This window comes from Narcine bancroftii, chromosome 4 (genome assembly GCF_036971445.1).
Source record: "Narcine bancroftii isolate sNarBan1 chromosome 4, sNarBan1.hap1, whole genome shotgun sequence".
Taxonomy (NCBI): domain Eukaryota; kingdom Metazoa; phylum Chordata; class Chondrichthyes; order Torpediniformes; family Narcinidae; genus Narcine; species Narcine bancroftii.
In genome coordinates, this window is record NC_091472.1 from 61,215,352 (window position 1) to 61,232,590 (window position 17,239).

Consider the following 17,239-nt stretch of genomic DNA (forward strand, 5'->3'; position numbering starts at 1 on the left):
TTGTCAACAAGGAACTGGTGATGCAAAACACTTCTTAAACCACTGCTCATCAGGCCAGTAGCCAAGCAAACAAACTTTTAACTAGGATTGTACAATTTAAATGGGATTATTTTGACAATATTTTGGAATGCATTTCTGTTCATTGTAGTAATTTATGAGAAAAAAAATTAGAGAATATATAGAACATTAAATAAAAGATCAGGCTGACAAGATCATCATCTCTTCTGGGAATCCACAAACATTTTGAATAAACCTGTACCTCAAAATGAAAAAACTTACTCTCCACATTGGTGCATCATGTGAAGTGATAGATACAATCTTCATGTTGTAACACAATGAAGTATCACAAGCAGACCCTACATGCTGCTGGCCCAGATTCAAGGCTGGTATGGAGGGAGGAGACTAGGGCTATCAGCCTTTATTGGGAATCTATGGGGAGGAGTTACAGGGTCGGAGGCGGGCCAGCTGAACAGCCGAGTGAGGTCACATCTGCACTACCATGTTCCACCACACATTTTACATTAGAAAATGGATGAGTGTGTTCATATTTTGATTGAATAGTGCTGATTGAAAAGACCTTCCATTGGAAGTTATTTTTATAAAACCATTTTCACAATGGACACAGTAAAAGGGTAATACGATAGTGGTCTGGCCGACTAATTTTAAAAATATGTTTAAATCTTATCCTTACATCCTTAAGGTTTAAATTTCACAAATGATATGTGGAATTTAAAAAAAATCAGTGCTGGCAATATCAGCCATGAGAGTAAAGGATTGTTGTAAAATCCACTTGTAAATTCACAAAAGGAAATTATTTTGCCCATTTGTCTTATGTAGGACTTTTATCATTTCCATTCATTCACAGAAAATGAACATCACTGCTAATGTCTATTCGTGACTGCCCCTAGTCAGAGAAGGGAGACAAGAATCAACCATAAAAGGTCAGAATGGACAAGGATGAAAGATTTTCTTTCCGGAAGAACATCAGCAAAACAGGTGGGATTTCACAACAATTTGGTAGCTTCATGGTCACCATGACTGAGACCAGATTCAATTTCAAGGATGAGTTAGTAGTGGAATTACTGACCAAGCAGGCAGAGTCCTGAAGGACAAAGCTGCAAGATGAAGCTGTGTGTTGGGGAAAAATGAATGAATATTATGTGTAAACCTATTTTACTTGACCTTTAAAATTTTACGTTACAGATGCATCTATCAATGACAGTATTATCAGAATGAGTGAGCACAGTTGCTATTGAGAAGATGTGTTGCCTTCACTTTGAGGGCACCTTCTGTTCAAAGAACCATCCAGGAATTTCTTAACTAGGGATCTTTTATTTGCCCAGGCTATCTTAACAGGTGACTCATGTCTTGACCTTCCAAAGCCATATTTAAGACCATGATGAAATATTCTTCATTTATATTGTTGAATACATCTCTAACAATAGACAAGAAATTCAACAACATCAAAGACTTTTCATAAAAAACTGGACCCTGTTTTCTTTGTGGCATACAAATGACTTGGTTGAGAAGGTAGATGAGATGATTAAGAAGTTCTTAGACTGTACCAAAGTTGTATATTCTAAACACACTTCAAACATTTTTGCAGCTGTAAAGTTGGGTGGACTGGTAGAAGATGAAATGGGTGCTTTCACAGGCCAGATCATTGAATATACGAGTTGGGACATCACATCATTTAAAAAAACATTGGTGGCATTGCATTTGGAGTATTGTGTATAATACTGGTCACCACACTATGTATGCCGTAGCAATAAAGGAATCATCTATATTGTGTCTAGAACTGGGGAGAGGGGGTGGCAATTATACTGAAAAATTGGATAGTTTGGGTTTACTCTCAGGGTAAAAATCACTGATTTGATCATTTAACAGAATAATGTTCATAGTTACCTCATGAGAATGCACTTTAATCTCACTTTAACTTTGAGATATTTACTTTTGAAAGAAATCAAGTGGTTTGCTTCTGTAATGGCACAAGGCATTCTGTTTTATTTTTAATTCCAGACTTTTGTTAGTTTTTCAATCACTTTAATCCTTAAAAGTTCTCAATATTTGTCTTGACATTCTTTACCTCGCAAATAAATAGAAAGCTTCAACTTCTCAATGATCTATAACAACAGGATATATCAACCAATATACCATGAAATATTGATTTTTAACTCCATTATCCACTACTTGCAGATCCTTTTTTTTAACCTCAGCCAAATTATTAATCTTAATTTTAAACACTTAAGATGATTCATTAATTTGACATATTGAAGCAATGATGAGAAACCTCACTCTCCAGTTGCATGCAGGTTATCCAAGCTTCGGTTAGCAAGGAAACCAGGAAACTAAAACATTGGGTACCATTCACAAAAGCATTCCTGGTAAATGAATTTTAAGTTTGCTGTTAAGAAAACATCTTAGAATAAGCAACATGTTACCTTTGAGCCAATATAATGCTAAGGAGATCAAATTTGCTTCCTTTGGCATACTGCAGCAGGATAACCATGAGAAAGTCACTGGACACTTTGAGTTAAGACTTAGCATATAGGTACTGACTCTAAATATTGCTCCAGATTCTAACATTTGCACTCTCTTGTGTAACAACACACTAACAAATCCATTTTGACCAGCATAATCTCCACATTTCATGATGTTTGCATGATGTGTCCTGTCTGAATACAGCAGAAGATCACTATATACTTAACCATGAAAGCTCACAAAAACAAATGAACGGACAAGTCAGCTAGGCATTGCAACATACATTTCCAACATGGAAGAGATATCTTGTTCCAGCAGATGAACACTAGAAATTCAACACATGATCTCAATTGCCTTGGAGTTAGTTTTCATCAACTAATAATTAATATGTCTGATCAAAGACCTTTTTATCAAAAGAACAGCTAGTCCAGTGAAAAAGATTCTTCTGTGAGCAGACCAACAAGTTATCTTTCACATTTATATAACCCTGCAAAAACCACAAGCATACAAAGTAAAGGAAGGTCATTTAGCACCAAATACAGTATGATAAAACTGTTTTCAGCATTCATTCAGAAGTCTGATGGATGAAAGAACGAAAAAAGTCTTTATGCTTTTTGGTGGATACTTTCACACTTTCAAGCCTTCTCTGTGTTGAGAGGAGGGAGAAAAGAGTGTGTGCTTGGAACTTGAAATCCAGCATGAAGCAAGACAGTTTACATTGATCTCCATAAAATAAACTAAAACTACATCTTTCAGTGAGAGATTTGGACTTTCAAACTGAAGCACAAAACCTAGGGACAGTGACTAATTTCATGCTGCCATGCTCTCTTAAAGTATGTGCATATGTGGATAACAACCAGCTGAATCTTGCTTTCATTTGTTAACCATTTAAAAAAAATATTTGGAGCATTAACATAAAATAATGCATTTAATTTAGACATACAGAATGGAAACGGGCCCTTTCAGCCCTGAGCCGGTGTCCCACCCAAATACACCAATTAACCTTCAACACCTACATGTTTTGAAGTATGAGAGGAAACCAGCACATCTGAAGGAAATCCTCGCAAACATGATGAGAACGAACACACTCATTGCAGAATTTAAACCCTGGTCACTGGCGCTGTACTGGGGTTGCACTCACCGCTCCGATAACCATGGTGCCCATTCTATCCAAGATTGGTCTTTCAAGATTGAGGATTATAGGCTTCCACTCTTGTTCTGATGTTGCTGAGGTGACATCAGGTTGATGGAGAATGCTTTATTACATGACTATAAGGTTAGTTCATTCCATCATTACCCAAATCTTCTGTGTGCTCCCAATGCAATGGCCTCACAGTTCTCAATAATATACTGGATGCTCCTTTACTTAATGAGATGACACAGGGATTCTCTGGAGTCATAGGTGATATTGTACTTCAAGGAGATTTTGAGCATATCCTTGAGTCTATTTCCATCTACTAGCAACATCTGCCCATGTCAGAAGGTCAAGCAATGTCACCAGCAGGGGAGGGACTTGTCATTAATTTTACCAGGAAGTCTGCATTTTTAAAATGTTTGAGATTTCTGAAAAAGACACATTACATCTCAGTAATACATGTCTAATAAAGGTTTTCACAGATCCAGCTGTTATTTTGGTATCATACCTCATCATTTTTGCATGTGCTTCAACATTAGAAACATGGAGCAGTTCATGGGCTAACAAAACAAAAGTTAAATCACAGAGATTTGAAGCTAAATTCAACACTGATGCAACAATTTTATTAGCCTGTGTAAAAGACAATACGCTGTCCAACATTAGTTGCTGCATCAGTGTTCTCTTCTTTCATGCTCCTGTGGTTCATCCACCTAGCCCTCTCTATTTCCGGAACCTTTGCTTTGTGCGTAAAATTGAACTCTAGCCATGGCAGATTGTGTATGGTGTATGACAGACAACTAACGTGGAAAACGTTAGGCTGGAGACACTGTAATTGTAATAAAAACACCAAAATACTGGAGGAATTCAGCTAATCTTTTCTATTGGAGACCAAGATACATTGCCGGCGTTTTGGGCCTGAGCCCTTCTTCAAGGAAAAATCAGAAGAAGCAGAAGCGGGATAGATCAGAAAGTCTCCGAATTCAAGCAATGGGGGAGGAATCCAGACCAACAAAAGGTGTTAATAGGATGTGAGAAGGGACTAGGTAGAGTTTATTTTGTCTGTGTGAAAAGAAGTCTGAGAATGGAGAGACGATGGGAGAAACGGAATGTGGGGGGTTTAATGAAAGCCAAGAAGACAGTATTCATACCAAATTCATACCATCCTGTTGGAGATTGCCCAGTCCAAAGATGAGGTGTTATTCCTCCAAATTATGGCTGGTCTACGTCTAGCAGTACGTGTCAGCAAGGGAATGGGATGGAGAATTGAAATGGGTGGTCACTGGGAGGAGATCCATGTTATTGCAGCGGACGGAACCGAGGTGCTTAACAAAGCAATCTCCCAGCCTGCGTTTAGTCCCTCCGACGTGGAGGAGCACCGAACATCAGACAACTAATGTCCATCCTCTATGCCATTGTTGAGAAAATAAAAATTAAAAGAGGACAATGTACTGATGAGTCATTGGTTTGCAAATGCACAGGTTGAATTCTACCATTCCAGTCTCCATCACTTCCATCATTTCTTAGAAGAAACACTTCTTGATTGAATTAGCTGTCTGTAAACTGAAAAAAAATCTGTGTGTGCAATAAAGAAGTGAATCCATGAGCTTCCAGACCTGGAACATGAGGTAGACAGGGAGTGCCTGAAGGGCAAGTGGAGGCAGGTGCTCTTGCAACATTAGAGAAGTATTACGAGAAGCACTTGAATTCCCAAGGTATATAAGACAACAGATCAAATGCTGGCAAATGGGATTTGTATAGATGATGCCTTGATGGTACATACTGAAATGGTGGGCTGAAAAATCCAATTTTATACTGTATGACTATGACTACCACTTATACATTGCTGTATATCCGGACAGCAGTCATGGCTGATCAATTGATTTATGACTGACATTAGAGTACATCAGTATATTATACAGTCACACCCTGGTGAACAATAGATCCTTCAATTTCTCATCCAAAATCTTGCCATGGAACTATTTGAAAACTTAGAGAGCCTTGCATCTTTTAGCTCTCTTCCAATTGTCCATATTTTTATTAGCTTCTCTTATTCTGTGTTTTCCAGACGACGGATCTCAAATAACCCTGCTGATAAAGTCAAAAATCTGTTGGCCCGAAAGCAGAATCCTTGGTATTTTAATTTGCACTCATTTTGTGGTCAAATATATAGAATCGTAGAAAACAGGTGCAGGAGTGGGTCATTCAGCCTTTCAAGCTTGCTGAACCATTCCAAATGATCATGGCTGATCATACCACTTCAGTACCCGATTCCTGCTTTCTCTCCACATCTCATAATCTCTTTAACCAATGAGGTCACATTCAACTTCTGTTTGAATACCTCTAATGAACTGTCCTCAACAACTTACAGTGGAAGGGATTTTCACAAGTTTACAACCTCTTAGTGAAGCCATTTCTCTGCATATCATTCCTAAATGATTATCACACAGGCGCACCCCAAGGATGTGTGCTTAGCCCACTGCTCTACTCATTATATACCCATGACTGTGTGGCCAGGCACAATTCCAATGCCATCTACAAGTTCGCCATTGACACCACAGTTGTCAGCAGAATCACAAATGGCAGTGAGGAAGCGTCCAAGAGGGAGATAGATCAGCTCTTAGAGTGGTGTCACATCAACACCCTTGCACACAACATCAGCAAAACCAAGGAGATGTTTGTGGACTTCAAGAGGAAGTTAGGGGAACATGACCCCATCCTCATTGAGGGCTCAGCAGTGGACAGGGTCAAATTCCTAGGTGTCAACATCTCCAAGGATCTGTCCTGGAGCCTCCATGTTGATGCAATCACGAAGAAGGCCTGTCATATTTTGTGAGGTGCTTGGGGAGATTTGATACGTCTCCAAAGACTCTCAATAACTTCTACAGGTGTACCGTGGAGACCATACAGGCTGATTTCATCACTGTCTGGTATGGAGGCACCAAATCTCAGGACAAGGAAAAAGTCCAGAGGATTGTTTACCATCATAGGCACCAGACTTCACTCCATCGAGGACATCTACATGAGGTGATGTCTTAAAAAAGCAGCCTCTATCCTCAAAGGCCCCCACCACTCAGGCCATTCCCTCTTTACTCTGCTACCATGAGGGAAAAAGGTACAAGAGCCTAAAGACAAGCACTCAATGGCACAAGGACAGCTTCTAACCTCTTGCAATAAAGGCCAGCATGCCATTTGCTTTTTTCATTGCCTGCTGTGCCTGCATTTCAACCTCCAATGAGTGATGCACTGTGACATCCCAGATTTGCTGCACATCCTCTAAGATATGCAAGGCTTGATCTCACACAAAATTCATTTTAAAGACCTCCAGGATGAAAATCAAAATATCACGTCAATCCATTACTAAGAATATTTTTTTAAATAAACGGACAAAAATCTCAGTGAATCAAGATATTCTGCAGATGCGGAGATTGCAGAGAATGCTGGAGGAACTTAGCAGGTCTCGCAGTGCCCTTAGGAGGTAAAGATATATTTCAGGCCTGACCCCTTCAAGGTATGAGTAAAAAGCAGGTAGGTGCCTGAATTGAAAGGGTGAGGAGAAGGAAAGAAAGGGCAGGGGGAGGAGCACAGACCAACAGACAAAATGTCATAATTGGACATGGACAGGAGAAGAAAGGTGAGAATTGATCAGGGAAGGGTGGTTCTGTGAAAGCAGAGCTAGAGGGAAACGCACAGAAGGAAAAGGAAAGAGAGACAGACCAAGAGAAAAGGAGAAATAGGTACAGATTGATGGGGGAGGGAGGGGTGGTGCCAAACAGAAAAATTGAGAAATTAATGATAATGACATCCAGTTGGCAGGTGCCCAAGCAGAATGTGAGGTATCATTCCTCCTATTTGCGGGTAGTCTCAGTCTGGCAGTACACGAGACCATGGACAGTCATGTCGGCATGGGGTGGGAAATTGAAATGGGTCATCACTAGGAGATCCTCGCTATTGCAGTGGAGAGAGCCAAGGTGCTCAATGAAATGATCTCCCAGTCTGCGTCCAATCTTTCTGATGTAGAGAAGACCAAATCAGGAAGACAGGATGCAGTAGATGATCCCTGCAGATTTACAAGTGCTGCTTCAATTTGAAGAACTGTTTTGGGCCTCGAATGGTGGTGAGGGAGGAAGTGTGGGTGCAAGTGGACCAGCAGTCACAGATGTAGGTGTCAAGTGGCCGATGGGTGAGGGAGTCATGGAGGGAGCCACTGCTGTGGAAAGCAGAGAGGGAAAAAGAGGGGAAGATGTCTCTTGTGGTGGGATCATTTAGTAGGAGGCAGAGATGGAAAAGGATGGCACATTCGATACTAAGGCTAGTTGGGTGGTAGGTGAAGATAAGGGGAATCCTGTTCTTGTTGCCCATGAGGGCGGAGGGGGCCAGCGCAGATGTGCGTGTAATGAAGGATATGTGGGTGAGGGCTGAAACGATGGTAGTATGGAGGAAGATATGTTTTTTTGAAGAAGGACATCACTGATGATCTGACATGGAAAATCTTTTCCTAGGTGCAGATGCAACAGAGACAGAGGAATTGTGAGAAAGGACAGGGTGTGAAAGAGGTGTAGTCTAGGTAGCTGTGGGAGTTGGTCAGTTTGTAGAAAACATTTGTCAAGAGCTTGTCACCCAAGATGGAGACAGAGATAGAAAAAGAGAAAAGTTTTGCTCAAGATGGACAAAGTGAATTTCAAGTTGGGATGCAAGTTGGCAGTAAAGTGGACAAAGTTGCTGAGCTCATAATGGGTGCATGAGGCAGCACCAAGTAGTTGCCAATAAAGAGGAGGAAGAGTTCAGGAGCCTTGCTTCTGTTGGCTTGTAGCATGGATTGCTCCATATAGCCAACAAAAAGGCAGAGGTAGCTGGGGCCCATGGCTAACCCTTTGATTTAAATAAAGTGATTAACACAAAGGAGAATCTGTTGAGGGTGAGGACAAGTTCTGCCAGCCAGAGGAGGGTGGTGGTGGAGGGGAATTGGTTGGGTCTGTCGGTGAAGAAGAAACAAAGGGCTTTGAAGCTTTCAATATGAGGGATGGAGGTGTATATTGATTGGATGTCCATGGTGAAGACTAAGCGGTCAATTTCAAGCAACTGGAAGGTGTTAAACCAATGGAGGGCATGTGAAGTATTGTGCATGTGGGTTGGGAGGGACTGAACCGGGAGAACAAAACAAAGTGAGGTAAACAGATACTAGTTCAGTGGGCAGGGTTTGTGTATCCTAGGTAGGAGGTAGAACTAGGGTTGGGAAGCAATGAGGTTGGAGGCCGTGGAAGGGAGATGACCACAAGGAATGAGTTCAGAGATAGATAGCATGTGAGATAAAAATCTAATTCCACAACAAAGGCTTCCAATTGATTTAGAGTAGAATTCAATGGCTCCAATATGTATCCTGAGCAACACTAGATGACCTATTTGTTACAAACCCACCCTAATTTTCTTCTTTGGTTTCACACTCTATTTTGTTTGCAAACAACTATGGCACTTAAGGAATGTCCATTCCAGCTATCAGCTGGACTCCTGTGTGCCATATGGAGAAGGTAACAAATAAACTACAAGGCAACAAAAATATCTGAAAAATTCATAATTCTGCTGAGGATCTGGTCATTTTTTTTCAAATATCCCATGGTGCTTTCCTACTATATTATTTGGATTGAATCCCTTAGACTCTGCTTCCTCATTTTAATCACTTAATCTCTTTATCTCTGCTCCCCAGCATAACCTTTTGTTTTTTTCATAACTCCCATTATTTATGGGTTTTGTGCTTTCATTACAATTTTTCTTTTGTACTCATAAGTTCTGAATCAATACAATTAGCTTGAAATATCTCACTGCACAGATTTCACCTTCATGTAAAGAGAATAGGAAACTTGGAGGGTGCCCTGTTTGTAGTTATGTTAGGAGGCAAGAAGGCAGCTTTGCTTGATTTATTTTACTGCTATGATAGTTTGGCCCATTCATGCATGGTCATTTGTGGCCACCACAATTCTGACCTACGCTATGGAGAATGATTTGGGAACCCAGTAGATGTGGGATATCTAACCGTTCACCTGCTTTTGCAGCCACAGTATTCATGTAGCTGCCTCAATTAAGTTTCTCAACAACAGTGCTCTTGAGGATGATACGAGTGGTTGACAGTGCAATGGTTATGTCATTGAAAGGCAAATGCAAGAGGATAGCCCTGATCTTGCTTAAAATGGCTATTGTCTAGGACTTGCATAGCTTGATCACTTCGGTTACTTGCCACTAATAGGCCTGAATGCTGTCCAGATCTGATTGTATGCGAGCATGGACTGTCTCATTTTCTGGAAATTGCAAATTTAATTGAATATTATGCAATAGGTGGCAAATATCTTCATTTTTGCCCATATCATGGATGGTCAATCGTGAATTAAGCTTCTTACGATGGGGCAACCACATTGAACAATTTACGCTGCAACATGCTGCCTTAGTGGTGACTGGTTGCATCTTCTCTTTGCTCCATTCATCCCCAGCAGGTACATCATCTGATTTAGGTATTGTATGAAGTATTTAATTTTCAGAGATATTGTAAGACTAACACAATGCTATCATCAAGGTTATGCAATTGAGTCAGCCTTCCACTGAGATAAGCATTAAGAGCCCATGGAAATAAATTTAGACTGCTAATGTGAAAAGAACAAACGACTTCTTGTGCGAATTCACAAATTTCCCATTTGGACCAAAGAGAAAGAATGGGAACCAGCAATAAAGCAATTAAATGGGATGCTTACGCTATAATGTTAAGTATTTAAAACAAGGTGAATAGATTTTTATTTTAATAAGTTACATCTGTAGAAATGTTAACAAATTTTTGAAATTAAAAACAGAATTTAACATCCTATATTATCAGTTTAAGACACATATTTTGTAAAATAAAAGATAGCTATACTTTAACTACACCATGTCATCCTGAATTGAAACAAATAATGAACTAATCTGAGATTTCTTAAAAAGATGAATGCAAGCTATTTACTAAAATCATGTCATCAAATGTTGAAATTTATTGAAAACTACTGGGACAACATTATCCAAGTTGTCCTTGATCGATGTTTTGTTATTTATGGAAAAATTTTCCCTGCATTCTCCAAACTAACCATAGTGCAAGGTACCGAGGGATTGTTTTATTTTCACTAGTTCACCTTGATTCCACGAATTTTCATCAGCACATTGATATCTCCTAGTTCCATTTCCTTGAAATTGCCCACATTGTCAAAACAATTTACAAATTTCCAAAGAATACCAATAATCTGAAATATTTTAATTGAAATGTCACCGACTTAAATTAGGAGGGGAAAAAAAGCCATTATGAACTTCTCCACTAAATTCAAACAAAATTGACTATTTTGCAAATACTGTATTGAAATTTCCAAATGATTTGCATTAAGTACTGAGAATACTCAGTCGATCTGTGCTTATTTTCAAAAGAGGTGACAACAAAAATGAATGGTTTTAATTCTCATCAAAGTAACCTGCTAACTTTCGCACTCATTGAGTTAAACCAGAGTACATGAACAGACCAGAATAAAGGAAAGCAATTCTTACATCAAATATCAATGAAAAACAAATAATTAGAGTTCAATCCAAATACTACATGGTTAATTTTAATTGCACTGTCACTTTTAGCCTGTCCATCGCATAATTTCACCCTGCTTATACTTAATGCATTTGAAACTAAATGATAGCCCAGAAAATAAACTAACTAACTCACAAATTCTACTGCATAAGGAAAAGCAAATGGAAACCGAAATATGGTCTTTGAATCAGGAATTTAGTAATTTTAGAACAAAAATCTAGCATGCAGTGTAGAACCAAGAGAATGTTGTTTTCCAGATGAGACATTAATAAATGGGAGCACAATCTTTTTATTCCTCATCTGGACACAAAATACAAAAGGCATTATTTCAAAGAATGGGAAAATATTCCACAGTTCCTTAACTAATCTTTATTACCTACTTGACCTGTCCAAAACAGTAGGTCTGGTAATTATCATGTGATCATGTGTGGAACAATCTGCTGCAGTTCAAAAAAATGGAGACCAGCTGAACTGCATATTTTTGGCTGGTGATCAACTGAAGGCTTTGGAGCATCAATAAAACTCTGCACCTATAGTTAGTACAACTTCAACATTTTCTTTGAAATTTCATCCCACACATTAACATAACATTGTGATCTTGTGATATTGTTTAAAAAATGCCTTTAACCGGAGCTAATCTATTTAGTCATTTTAACCCTTTAATACTCATTAAATGAGTATTAAAATGACCATTACTCATTTTAAAATGCAAAGGTCTATTAAGTCTTAAAATTAGGCTGTAGCTCAAGTAAATGTGTAGCTCTGCATTTAAAATAGCTTTCCTTATATTTCAAAGGGCTAAGGCTCTATTGCAGGATGTTGGTAGTGCCTTGATAAAACATTCTAAATTCAAAATACAAAAATAAACATTTCAATTTCCCAATATGAAAGGCATCTCTTCGTTTTCTAAAATATTGAATCCAACAAGCAGATAAGAAAGCAATTGTCACTTTAATATCAATGATAGCCTTACCTGATGTAGTACAATATCATAACCATACATCATTTGCCCAGTATAAAACTTCAGATAATAAATAAAAATGCTACCATTCCCTATTTGCATTAATTGTAATTACGTATATATTTTAATTATGCCAAAAAAGATATTTAGTACCTTTAATTTTACCTATGGGATTGATGGAATGGTTCCATGAAGTAAGCATATTTGAATAAAAAGAGAAACAATTTATAAGTTTTATTATATATGTTATATATATAAAAGGCAACCAATCATATTAAGAAAATACACGACATGTGAACATACAGCTGTGACATTATGATGAAATGAAAGTATTAATTACATATGATGATGTTAATTTTGATGAGGAATTTAATGAATTCAGAACAGGATTTACCTAACTCAAAAAGAACACACAATGTAATTAGGAATGAGATGGTAGTTAATTTGCTCTCAAAACCATTCCTCCAGCATTCTAACTGCTTGGGTAGGTGCACACAACATATTTTCAATCAGCCATGCACATTTGTTTATGGTCTAAAACACTGTTGCACACATTGCAATAAAGTGTGACAATTCATCATACCCGAAGCTGAGAGCTGACACTAATTGGTGACAATACCACCAGATACATGAGCAAGCACAACTCTGAACATCATGAATTCAAGCACTGCAAACCAGTTATACAGTCAATATAATCTTAACAGTGCTTTAATTATTAAACACTGACATTTTCACATTAATTATTCTAATTTTCTCTGATTTGCACATAGACAAAGGCAAAGAAAAAAAAAGCTGGACTCAAATGCAAAAAGAACAAAAAGAATAAAGAAAGACAAAATGTTCTTCAAACAGCCAAAGAGGAAGGAGAAGCTATTATTTGATTTTTAGAGAGAGTATAAGACAACTATTAAATGGGGAGAAGAAGGAAGCACAGTGGAATAAAGGAATGGATCCCATACCTTGGTCGCCCATCATCAGGTGTGCCAGACCTTGAAGGGAAATAAGAGCACAGTCAGCAAAGAACAAGGGCATGTGGGAAGGTATGTCACAATGACAAAAATGTTTTGTGACAGACATCTGTTTTTGTTTAGATGTCTTTATCGCAGGGAAATTTTTTAAAAAGCGCATTTTTCAACCACAGGTTGCAATGCGCTTTGGGACGAAATCAGAAGAATGAAGATATGATCCAGATAACAATGGACAAATCGAAGATTTTTTTTTTACATACATATATTTGCATTGAACAGAAGTAAGGCTCCTTAAAAAGTAAATTATTTTTAACCAGGGAACAATTTGTGACAGAGCCACTCTTCTACCTACTTATTGTGCCGAAGAGACATTTTAAAAAACTTTTCTGCCTGCTTCCAGAAATATATATTTACAAAAGAAGTTTTAATCAGGATTCAGATTCCAAAGAAAAGTAGAAATGCCAAGTAGGAATGCTGTAAGCACTGAACACAATGATTACATTTTAAATAGTCACTTAACTTTCTGTTTTAACATAATGATGCTGTGGACAAATTTAGAATTTTGCATTATGCTTAGCTTATAACTTTTCATTGAAGAATTTTTTTAAAAATTTGGTTTGCATATTTGTTATTGAAATAATGAATTTTTTTAAGCAGTCTTCCAGAATTTATGCCCATATTGATTCAAAAATGAGAATTAATTTGGAATGTTTTCTAATATTTTTTAAATAACTATTTTTATAATAGGAATTAGGGAGAGGTTAAAATTTTACTTCCTCGAATAGAAAACTGTTGTAGAAGACTGTTCAACCAATGTGCACATCACCTATTTTACCTAAAGACTTAAAGTCTTTGACAAACAAAATGGGAACATCCACCCACAGCCATTAATTTTTCAACCAGCAATAACTGTTAAAATTCAATCCCTGCATTTGAACCATGATTTAATTTAAGGGAACAAAAACAAAAAATGACATTCTAATTTTTTATGGATTTTAAACTAGTGTGGATCAAAATAATTTGTTGAGTTTAGAACTTTCAATCTATGAAGCCCCGATTGAAAACATAGCAACTGAAAATATCTTTATGGATTTGAAAAACTATTCCTTTGATAGATTAAGGTAATTGAATGTTATCATGTTAGTAGAAGCCAAACACAGTAACAAAACTAAATGACTGCAGATGGTCTCCAGGGGCAAAAGAAAAATATTTGACTCTAAAACTGCTCCAACTTGCAGGACACATCTGTATACAGTGTTCTATCTTAACTTGTGTTCTTGCTATCAAATCACCATTTCCCACCAACTTATGAGTGTAACCCCTATGATTGCTACTTCCTTAAGCATACAGATGTGAGAACAGCAGTCTGTTCTTTTTTTTAAATTAAAACACTGCTGTACTTGCTTAGCTTTTTTTAAAAATATAAACTATCTCTGAAGGGCACATCCATTTAATAAATGGATAATGTGATTGATGAATGTCAACCTTTTACAGTAGACACTCCTTTATCCAAAATTCAAGCAACCGCCAGCCTCAAGCATCTGGCAAAAATAAATTAAGGAAAATAAATAGGTAAAAATACTGAAGTTTAAAAATGGCGCCCCCTAGCCATCAGTTAGCAAATCCACGCAACACACAGTCTCAAGCAACCAGCAAAATCACTTATCTACTATATACCAATCCCCATAGGTGCCGGATACCGGGGTTTTATTGTTTAACATCAATGACAGTTGGATATTGTGCAAAATTCAGTGACTTATTTCCCCACTCTTGAACCAACTGACAGAGCTGAAAAATTGCACAGTATCTGAACAGGCAATTAAAACAGCCATGCACAGTCAAGAAGGGTCTTCCTCACAGCAATTTTCCATAACAATGCCCAAAAGTGAAATTCTAATGTAGTCATGATCCAACTCATTGCACACAATAGAAAATGCTCAGCATACTGCTCATGCCTCCATGCCCACTGTTTGAGATGCAATTCATTTGTCAAGGATTGGGGTATAACAAAATAAAGTCAAGAGAAGGACAGGGGTGGTCATGTGAAAATTAACATTGTATGATCCTCAAAACAAACAGTTCAATGAGAATCTACCAAGATGTGCTATTCAAACTCCCTTGCAGCAATCCAGATGAGGCCATGCCTTCTTCATTAAAGTTTAAACTGGACTCAAACCTCTGGACCAAGGTCTTCTTCAGTGTACCTGAACTGTGTCAACCATGGGCAGTGTGGTGCAACTTGGCACTGCGGGCATGTCCACACTGGGCTTAGCAGGTAGTCCGCCTTCTTTACCTGAAGCCCTTCCCCATAAGATCCCCTAATAAAGACTGAGAGCCCTAGTTTCCTCCCTCATACCTGCCTTGGATGTGTGCCAGCAGCACGTAGAGGCATGCCTGGGTTTTCTGATTAATAAAGCCTTTAACTCTTGCTTCATGTCTGCGAGTGGTCATTGATCGCACTACAATTTATTAATCAAAAATATAAAGTGCCATGGACAAGGCAATCCAACTGGAGAAGCTAGAGATCAATCCAAAGGAACCAGAGACCTCTATAAAGTTTGATATGTGGCAACACTGTTTGAAGACCTACCAGAGACACCACAAAATATAGCCGATAGTGATCAGTACAGTGGTGGGGCACCCACTGTACCAAAGAATTTGTGACTGCACTGGATAGGAAGAAGCAATGGCCCAACTCCAACAACAATACGGAGCTCTGATGAACGCAATGTACGCGCGCTTCCAGCTGGGCTCCTAATGCCAGGGCCTGGGTGAGTTGATCGACAATTTCATGAGGGCCATGCGGGAGCTGGGTTGAGCCTGCGGGTGTTGGGTTGTGAATATGGTGACCTACTAGGAGGAGCTCATCCACGACCGGCTAGTCGCTGGCTTCCGCTTCTATCACATAAGGGAAAAACTCCTAGAAAAAGGCAATCAGTCCCTACAGGAAGTGGTGCAGATGGCCTAAGTGATGGAGACTGCCCAAAAGAATGCAGAGACCTACTCAGTGGGCCATGTGCCCAACAGATGGATAGAATGGGTAACGCCATCTTGGGACTTGGTGTCCCTGACTACCGCTGCCACCACCGAGCATATGAACTGCAACTACTGTAGCCAAAGCAAACACCCGCAGAAGTACAGTCTCGCCTGTAGCACGACCTGCTTGAATTGCCGGTAGAAAGGACACTATGCTAATGTATGTTGCTCTAAGCCCCACTCTAGCAGTGCCGTGTTCAGACTGTGACCCGCATCACCATCTTAAGCTGACCCACTTCCTCCATCATTTTCGGATGGCTGGATTTCCAGTACCAGCTTAAGGATGTGCTGATGGAGTTTGACAGGCCTCACCCACCCCTCACCATCAGTAATAACCAGTTCTGGGAGGCCTCGCCCATTCGCCCAAAGAGGCCTGTGACAGATTATGTTACATTTTATATTGTATCTTGATATGTTCTAAAGGAAATAAATTGTATGGGGTTTTTAGTTTAGGTCACACACAGATACAAACGCTTCATAACAGGTCTCATTTAAAATACTGGAGCTCTGCTCAAGCTAGAGAGTCCAGGCTCTGGGTGCCTTGGCAAAAACTTTGAAGAATGTCTATAGGGACTTCACAAGTAGGTGTTAATTGGACATGCTGTGGAGTAATGGGTTATTGTTTTGGAAAGCAACAGATGAATGAATTCAAAAGATTGGGTCCAGTGCCGCAGCCTTAGTGCAGTTTGCTGTTCTAAGAGGGTCATGTGGTTTTTCTCTGAGAGAGAGAGAGAGAGAGAGATTCAGTTCTACAGTTCAGCAGCAGCAGCTGAGACTGGAACAGGACAAGCTGGCAAACTTGTGGAAAAACCCCATTTTGAAGACAGGTTGTGAGTTCTTATTTCAGCCTGGTCAAAGCCCTTGTGGTCCTTACAAGTGGAGATGCCTGGCTGTATAATGTTTCACTTGAAATAAGGGAAACAAAAAGGAATTTTGTGGTGACCTGAAAGAAAGAGGTTATCATCTGGAAAACCCTGATGGGGCAAGATTCTTCGGCAAGTCACTAACTTGGCCGATTGGAAGGAAGGAATTTGAGTCGAACGAGCAATAAATCTCTCTCTGAAAACTGACAAGAACCT

General features: G+C 38.9%; 1 protein-coding gene across 17 annotated transcripts in view; it reads right to left on the reverse strand.

The window, feature by feature from the left end:
- nrxn1a (neurexin 1a) overlaps nucleotides 1–17,239 on the reverse strand; it is a 1,705,359-nt gene that overhangs the window by 1,459,476 nt on the left and 228,644 nt on the right. For 15 of the 17 annotated variants that reach the window (XM_069931400.1, XM_069931399.1, XM_069931401.1 and 12 more), the window contains one exon: nucleotides 13,116–13,145. The exons of the other annotated variants lie outside the window; for them this stretch is intronic. In XM_069931400.1, the coding sequence (XP_069787501.1) occupies nucleotides 13,116–13,145 (30 nt within the window). The remainder of the gene's footprint in view (nucleotides 1–13,115; nucleotides 13,146–17,239) is intronic. 17 annotated transcript variants of the gene reach the window in all.